At 35.4% G+C, this 8,612-nt stretch overlaps 1 protein-coding gene across 4 annotated transcripts; it reads left to right on the top strand.

Moving 5' to 3' along the window:
- The first annotated feature begins 2,402 nt into the window (after positions 1 to 2,402).
- On the top strand, positions 2,403 to 7,324 carry LOC132063758 (auxin response factor 11-like). Of its 4 annotated transcripts, none has more exons than XM_059456469.1 (14): positions 2,403 to 2,790; positions 3,443 to 3,558; positions 3,657 to 3,752; positions 3,860 to 3,916; positions 4,104 to 4,256; positions 4,513 to 4,597; positions 4,757 to 4,847; positions 4,987 to 5,151; positions 5,252 to 5,365; positions 5,454 to 5,526; positions 5,608 to 5,755; positions 5,848 to 6,455; positions 6,542 to 6,729; positions 6,808 to 7,324. In XM_059456469.1, the coding sequence occupies exons 2-14, from the start codon at positions 3,445 to 3,447 to the stop codon at positions 6,953 to 6,955; spliced, it is 2,040 nt and encodes a 679-aa protein (XP_059312452.1). In that variant the 5' UTR covers positions 2,403 to 2,790; positions 3,443 to 3,444; the 3' UTR covers positions 6,956 to 7,324. The 4 variants fall into 4 exon arrangements, with proteins under 4 accessions (XP_059312452.1, XP_059312450.1, XP_059312449.1 ...); XM_059456467.1 differs by having other exon boundaries at positions 2,403 to 2,816; XM_059456466.1 differs by having other exon boundaries at positions 2,403 to 2,943.
- Positions 7,325 to 8,612: the final 1,288 nt, after the last annotated feature.

Genomic DNA, 8,612 nt, shown 5'->3' with positions numbered 1-8,612 from the left:
ACATGCTTATACAAGAATCGATCTAAAAAGAATTATTTCTGATTTTCTTTTTCATGTAAAATCTTCTTCTATGTACCAAAAGTGTGTGACTAAAAACATTACAATCTCGCGTACACCAACACAATGAATAAATTACACTGCCATTTTTTAATGTTGTTTTTCCATGACAAAAGAAATAAATAGTCTAACAAACCTCAAATATAAGGTTGAAACACTATGAAAATTATTATCCTACTTCATGATCAAGAGGAAAAATGTTTATTAAAACAACTCATAAAGAAACACATTAAATCATAGTAACACATAAAAGTAACCTTTTAATTTTTCAATGCTATTCAAATAAATGGAGTAGTAACTTTTAAGTATTTAATCTTTATTACTCCCCTCTGTTCCAATTTGTTTGACACTTTTTTCTTTTCGAGAGTCAAACTTCTTAATTTTGATCGTGTATTTGAACATAGAATTTTTAAAATTTTCAAAATAAATTTTACATGTTTGAAAATTACGTAAAAAATATTATAAGTCACCATAGTTAATAATTTAATTTTTTTAAAAGATTATGAAAAAATTACGGTAAAAAAATAACTCGTTTGACTCTCGAAAAGCGATAAGTATCAAATAAATCGGGACAAAGGTAGTAATAGAATTAAATCAATTAAATTTCGTGTATATTTGGCTGCTATCAATATTCTAGGGGGGTTTCGCTCGTAAATGCTAAGCAGCCGTTATGTGAGGACTACCATTGTTTAATACAAGTCACGTTTACTCAGCATCTCTAGTTACTTAACCTAACTATGGTTAATGTTGACTTTTAGTAGCATCTATTCTTCTTATTCCATTCATGGCAAAATAAATAGGTATTCCCATAGCCTATAATTAGCATAGTTTAATGATATGTTGTCCATGAAAATGATAAAATGAAACTCCGTTCAAATAAAATACCATGACCTGAAGCAAAAAGGAAAAACGAAACAATTATCAATTCATTTTAGATATTTATAAAAACAGGTTGATACATGACATAGTGACTTCTTTAAAATTAGATAAATATCATACTCTATTGTAAAGTGTTTCAATGAGTTGTGACTTTATTTTCTCTGACAAAAAAATGATTAAAAAACTAAATAATCAGAAAATACTAAAATTCCCAACTCACAAATAAAATAAGGGGATATGGATTCGTAATTCATTGAAATGGCGCGTTAAATTTTAATAGTAGTAGTTATATGTGCACATTTTGTAAGATGCTTGCATTTTGTCAATGCGCAATTGCATGTTTAATTATCACTATTATTTTATGTCCCCCTCAATCATATTTCTGTTGCGCCACAGAACTATACAAATAGCTCACGTTTTAATGAACAATATTCAAAATTACACGAGATGTGATAGTCAATTAGTGGCTTGGTAATCAAAAGAAACATGTCAATTAACAAAGATCAAAATGACCTTAAGAAATTCATGCAAGTTCTTTTATTTTTTCCGTTTAAAACTTAAAAGTTTGATTGATGGATTTTTTCACGATTCGATAAGTTAAAAATATATTGTTTTATTTTCTTTATACCTCATTTAGCCTAGCACTTAATTAACTAAATAAATATACTTAATTGAAGCTTTTTCTAAAATGAACTTGCATCTCGATGTAATCAATGCCAAAGACTGCTTAGAGTTTAAAATGGCGAATATACCATAACGCTCATAGAGTTCTCCAAATTAATTTCGTGTTGTGTTTTCTTAATCATTCGGTATTCAATCCGTTTGCCCAAGGAGGCTAAACCACTCTTTTTTTTTTTTTTTCATTTTAAGACTTGAATCTGAAACTTTAATTAAAGGTGGAGGGACTTTAACCATCTATCATATCCTTTGCTCTTACTGTTGGTATTATTGCAGGGTTTTAGACCACTAATCTACTATTAACTGTGTCTCTTAATAATTATATAATTAATTAATGAAATTAGAAGCCATTAGTACAGTGCATTATTATTTTTCTATTCTCATTAGCAGTAACAAAAGAAAGAAAAATAAGTACTTTCTTACTCATAAGTCTTAAACCAGTAGATTGCCTGTTGACATATATTTTCTAAATTATTTGAGCTAAATATTACACTTGGTAAAATGAGGGGACCTAAAATGAGAGTAAAATTTGCCAAAAAGGTAAAAAGACAGTTGAAAAGGGTGAGTGGCAAAATCGTCAGATTTTATTATAAAGTAAAAATCTTTTCCCATTACGTATAACTCAACTGAAAAAAAAGGGCAAGGTACGTACTTCCAATAAATAAATAAAGAAAAAAAAGTGTATGAAAAAGGTGAGCAGAAAAAAGGAGTAAAAAATGCTTAACTGTGGTTAAACTTTAACCTTAGCATGTCCTAGTGAGTCAGTGAAATAAAGCTTTTCATTTTCAGCTTATATAGAGGGAAGACGAAAAGATACATGTATAATTAAAGAGAGTGAAAAATATTAAGAAGCAGGTTTTGGGATTTGGTAATGTTGATTCAGGTGATAATATGACCAAGAAAAAGTGGTTTTTTGCAACCCAAAAAAGGTGGTATTGGTAGCTAAAGAAGACTGAAAGAAAAAAGAGTGGTTTTGGTTTTGGTTTTGTAACTGAAAAAAAAGCAAACACTAGAAAGAGCACAAAAGCTGTTACATACACTTGTGTTTACATTTAGAGAGAGAAACAAACAAGGGTAGCTCAGAAAATGGCTGATTAACTGTTTTGTTTGTTAGTAAAAATTGGATCTTTGGAGTTGTTTTTGTTTGGATTTGTATATGTAATGATGATAATTTGGGTACGTTGAAGTGCGTGAACAATAAGGTTTCTTCTTCAAGCTTTGTTGTTAGCAATTAGCATCCTTATTTTCTTTTTGAGGGGTTTTAGTGGCCTTTAATTGTTCAATTTGAAGAACTTAGAGGAGCCTCTGTGATACAAAATCAAAATACAGGTGAAAAACACTTTGCTTATTCGGTTGTTTTTCCTTTTTTGTTTTATGGGTTTCTATTAAATTTTGTTGTTTTCTATGAAGAGGCAGCAAAACTTGACTTTGCATCTGTTTTATGTTTGTTTCTCTTCTACATCTTTGTCTTATTTTTTAATTGCTCTTAAAATTCTCAACTGTTACTTATGCAGCTAGATAAGGCTTTAGTTACTGCCATTTGCCTGATCATTTCATAAGTCATAAAATTCCTGATTTGGGATAAGTTCTGTTTTAATGAAAAATGTAGTTTAAATACCAATGAGCTAAAAAAATTTCCATATCATTGTTTCTTGAGTTTCATAACAACTACTGCAGAGTTCAATTCCTTTTTTTTTTTTTTTTAAGTCTCAGTGGCTTTGCTTCATTTCTTAGGCAAGCTCAAGTTTTTTTTTTTTCATTCTAATTATATGTCCTTTTATGTGAGTTTTGTTACATTTCTTTTTGTGTTTATTTTGTGTTTGAGTAGGTATGGGAAGTGATGATTTGTATACAGAGCTATGGAAGGCATGTGCAGGGCCTTTAGTGGATGTTCCTCGGGATGATGAACGAGTTTACTACTTTCCACAGGGTCACATAGAACAAGTATTTCTTTTGCAAACCCTTTTTATGATGCTAAACTTCCATTCTTTTTAAAAAAGAAATTTGCTATAGCTGCGTGTTTCTAATGGATGCTTTTGTAGTTAGAGGCTTCGACAAATCAAGCTGTGAATCAAAAAATTCCTTTGTTTAATCTTCCTTCTAAGATCCTCTGTCGCGTTGTTAACGTCCACTTACTGGTATGTTCTTGATTCTGAATTCTAGCCTTTGTTTATCGAATTCGTTGCCATTGTCCTGTTATGTTGAAGGAGGAAAAAAACATTGATCGTTCGTTTTCAATCGACAGGCGGAGGTGGAGACTGATGAGGTTTATGCCCAGATCACATTGCACCCTGAGGCAAAGGTAACAATCAGTAGTAATTGCCTTTTATGGTAACAATCAGTAGTAATTGCCTTTTATTTTATACTGCATCTTTTCTAAGAATCCAGCAGTTAACGGTAAACAGAACATCAGTCCTGTCTAAGCCAATTTTCAGTTTAAATTAGTTTGATTAATTTTGTGTTTCATCACCTTAATTTACTCTTTGTAGCAAGAGGAGCCTTCTAAACCTGATCCATGTCCACCTGATCCGCCAAAACGAACGGTTCACTCATTCTGTAAGATCTTAACCGCATCAGATACGAGCACTCATGGAGGATTCTCTGTTCTTCGGAAGCACGCTAATGAATGTCTCCCGCAACTGGTAATTCTTTCACTTTATCTTCACTCTATCCTTTTTGTTTTCAGAGAAAGATGGATGAAGAAAATGGGTTTAAAAATAACTTTACGTACTAGTATGTATTTTTTCAATATCAGCAACTGCTGTGTTAGATTTATATAACAAAACTGGCAGGAGGGAAGGTTAATTTCTTCTCCTTCCTGTCTTAGACTTGATTATTTTAGCAAATCTTTAAAGGGTTATATGTTCTGACATTTGGACTGGTATGTGGCATCAACAGGACATGACTCAGGCGACTCCGACCCAAGATTTGATCGCCAAAGATCTTCATGGGTATGAGTGGCGATTTAAGCATATCTTTAGAGGTAATTTTTTTCTAGCGTGCAGGAAGAATAATCAATCTTGGTGGTTGAGTTTTTGAACTTGGAAACTCTCCCGGTATAATAGAATTTTTTTAATTGAATTTAGATTCTGGTATACGTGCATGCTGTCTTGGTTCCTTAATCGACCTAGCTACTTTTCAGGCCAACCTCGAAGACACTTGCTAACTACTGGATGGAGTACATTCGTAACATCCAAGAGATTAGTTGCTGGTGATGCTTTGGTATTCTTGAGGTGTTAACTCTCTTTTTCTCTCTCTCTCTTTTTTTTTTTTTTTACTTGTTAGGAATTGTTGCTGGTTCATTTTCGATAAAATTCAACCATAATTTTTATTTTCCATAAATAGATGTAATGTAAGTCTTAAATATTGCAGGGATGAGAATGGAGAACTGCGTGTTGGGGTTCGACGTCTTGCTCGGCAGCAAAGCCCTATGCCTCAATGTGTGATATCCAGCCAAAGCATGCATCTTGGAGTTCTTGCAACTGCATCTCATGCTATTTCAACGCAGACTCTGTTTGTTGTGTATTATAAGCCAAGGTATTTTTCTTATATTCATGTAGATGCACAGAATAAATGTTTACATGTGCTTGTTTTATGACATTTTCCTATTCTTCTGATACCATATGACATCAATCAGGACAAGCCAATTTATAGTTGGATTGAATAAGTATCTGGAGGCCGTGAGTCATGGGTTCTCAGTGGGTATGCGTTTCAGGATGAGGTTTGAAGGAGAAGATTCTCCTGAAAGAAGGTTCACTGTTCATATCCTTTTCTTGTGTGTTAATTTGAAGGCCATGCTGCTGTTGCAGCTTTTGATTTCTGCGAGTTTTAATTGTCAGGTTTACAGGAACGATAGTTGGAACTGGTGACATCTCCTCGCAATGGTCAGAATCTAAATGGCGATCCTTGAAGGTTAGGAATATGTTTGGATTCATAGATGGAAAAGTTTGACACATACATTGGTCTTGTTTTGACTATTTTGCTCCCTTCTAGATTCAATGGGATGAACCATCATCCATATTAAGGCCAGACAGGGTTTCACCATGGGAGATAGAGCCTTTTGTTGCTCCTACTTCTGTAGATGTTGCACAACCAGGAATAAAGAGCAAACGACCCCGTGCCCTTGAGCTTCCCCACACTGGTATATAATAACTTCTGCACTCGTGTCTCACTTTTCCTTGCGCCTTATACAAGCCCAGTCATTGAAATTCAGCAATAATTTGTTTGTTGCAGAAATCGCTGTTGCCTCTGCTGCTTCTCCATTCTGGTACCCTGGATCTGGTCCTACTGTTGAAGTGAGCCACATAGGTAGTATTGCTGAAGTTCAAAGCCATGACAACCAACTATTCTGGTCTTCAAAGCAGAATAGCAGCCTCTCCAATGGCGTGAACAACACTAGTTGTAGGACACATCTCAGTGGCGTTTGGCAGCATAGTATGCTTGCAAATGGTTCCCCTATTGAAGACAACAAGCAGCTGATCACACGATCAGCTCTGTTGGATTATGGTTCTCCGATGTCATCAAGGGCAAGTAATGCCGTCTTACTTGACAAAGTGGACAGGGGTAATAAGCGTGAGATCTCTTCCGCTTGTCGCTTATTTGGCATTGACTTGCGGAAAAACTCTAGTAGTACGCCTACTAGGGAGAAAGAAATACTTAGTGCTAATGTTATATCCAACTGTGCTGATGATGCACCCATTGTGCCTGGCGAGTCTGAAGTTGATAAGGACCAGAATGTAGAGCATCTGAATCCTTCGGAAGAAAAGAAACAAGTCCAATTGGAGGCACTACCAAAGGATACACACAAACAGGGCCTCACTTCTTCAAGAACTCGTACTAAGGTACAGAAGATAGTTTATGTTAGTTCTTTAGATTGTTGGAACGTTTGTTCACTTTACTTACCTGTAAGCATAATTATCCAAATTAGGTGCAAATGCAAGGGGTTCGTGTTGGACGTGCGGTTGATTTGGCTGCACTAAGTGGTTATGATGATCTTATCAGTGAGCTGGAGAAGATATTCGATATCAAGGGAGAGCTTTGCCCTCGAAACAAATGGGAAGTTGTCTACACGGATGATGAGGGTGACATGATGCTTGTGGGGGATGATCCATGGCCGTGAGTCTCTGCAACTGTTTGAATTTTCATTTGCTATTCTGTTGGCTACATGTTTTAATTTAATTTATTTGATTGCAGGGAGTTCTGTAAGATGGTCAGGAGGATATTTATATATTCTAGTGAGGAAGTGAAGAAGATGAGTCCTAGGTGTAAGCTTCCTATTTTATCATTAGAAGGTGAAGGGACAATGCCGAGTGTAGAATCAGAGCTAAAATCTGAAGGATGATGAAACTTGCACAAACTTGTTGATATAATGGCTACAATATATATGGGGTAAAAGGCTTAACGAGTAGACGTGTTTTCTTTTTATCTATTTTTTGCTTGTTTCTCTTCTCTTATAAACTAGGAAGGATGTGGAGTTTGTGATCTGCTTCAAAGTAGCAGAGTACTGAGGAACTGGATTCGTGGATTAATCTTAGACTTTACTAATCATGTAGTTAAGGAATTTGGTGAAGGTTAGTTGTGGAAAATGTGAATACCTTTGTGGTTGTTGACAGGTTTTGGTGGGGTTTGATTTGATCAGTCTGTAAAAAAAGCATACAATTGTAGACATGCTTGTTTCTTGATGACAAACTATGGTTGAGCTATTTCTTTATAGCACTGAGTGGAAAAGAGTGGCAGTGACTGTAACATAACAGCTATGAGAGTTTGTGGCCCCCATTATCTTTTCAGGCTCTGCCTCATATCCGTACTATTAATTATTTGGCACATACTACTGACTTTCCAATATATATACAGTATTTACATAGATTGATTTTTAAGGCCAATGCATATGCACATGGTTCCCAGTAATGGTCCTTCTGAGCTCTGCATGTGATCTTCAACTAAGAAAATTATACTTTTAGGCCTGTGGTCCTAAAAGCTTGGAGTCTCATTCTATTCATGTTGTTTTTTTTAATTAAATCATTAGTTAGTTTTGGTGGGATTACAAATGGCAGCCCTTTAGGGTGGCATAAGGATTAAAATGTGTGTGGATCTAATTCTGGTCTGTTTGTGAAGAAATTATAGTGAGGTTTGATAGCTAGTGTTGTTCTTTCTTGAATGTGAAGGCAAAAGAGTTGATATCTCAAAAGATTTGTTGCTTTGAAAGGAGATAAAAAGCAACGTACAGTATCTTTATGACAAAGACCTGAAATATTTTTCAGTTTGGGGATCGTCTTTTTCTTTAATTTCAAATCTTTCAGGTCGTCATCCTTGTGCTACTCAAAATTTGCTTAGACATTTTGGATTGTCCTTTAGTTTACAAAAGACTGGATATTTCTACTTTTTAAGAGGGGGGATGGGGTTGGATGCTTATACTTGATATATTTAGACTGTTTCTTCAACTTTACCTTGAGGGCTCATGCTGGACAATGGGCCAAGCATTGAATAGCAACAATACTGTGCAATTAGGTATGACCCCTGCACACTGGACAACCATGTTACATGCGGTACTCTTTTAGCTGTTGGACCCTACCTTGGGCTGAGTCGTATTCAGAGTGGGCAGGCTGTTACCTGACTCTCCAATGCATGCTTCATGCCCGAGCTAGCTTGAGGGCATGTCAATGAGAGCCTGTGCTCCCACATGGTATAGCATCGTGCATAGGGATGCGCCCATACATGGCGCCACTAGTGCCGTTTGCAATTTCGTCCCCTATTTTAGCTTGATACCTTTATAGAAGCCTATCTCATCAAAACCTTAGCTCGCATTAATAAGCTGAAAGGAACTGTACCACTAGAATGGTGTGCTATTTGGATTGAGTTTTTCGGTAATAATTTACTGACTCAGACATTTAAGGGAGCACAAACACTTCATTTTCGTTGGGCATGGGACATGACTAGATGTACTAGTATTGATATGATTGTACATGTATCAAATCGAACTAGAGCTTGACGTTCTTGGT

The sequence above is a fragment of the Lycium ferocissimum genome, chromosome 7, assembly GCF_029784015.1.
Source record: "Lycium ferocissimum isolate CSIRO_LF1 chromosome 7, AGI_CSIRO_Lferr_CH_V1, whole genome shotgun sequence".
Taxonomy (NCBI): domain Eukaryota; kingdom Viridiplantae; phylum Streptophyta; class Magnoliopsida; order Solanales; family Solanaceae; genus Lycium; species Lycium ferocissimum.
This window is presented reverse-complemented; position numbering and strand designations above follow the sequence as displayed.

Excerpts from the sequence above, each read along its gene's own strand:
- LOC132063758 (XM_059456469.1), top strand. The coding sequence starts at position 3,445 with ATGGGAAGTGATGATTTGTATACAGAGCTATGGAAGGCATGTGCAGGG. Across the intron at positions 3,559-3,656 it reads CACAGGGTCACATAGAACAA|TTAGAGGCTTCGACAAATCA; the intron begins GTATTTCTTTTG and ends ATGCTTTTGTAG. Across the intron at positions 4,598-4,756 it reads ATTTAAGCATATCTTTAGAG|GCCAACCTCGAAGACACTTG; the intron begins GTAATTTTTTTC and ends GCTACTTTTCAG.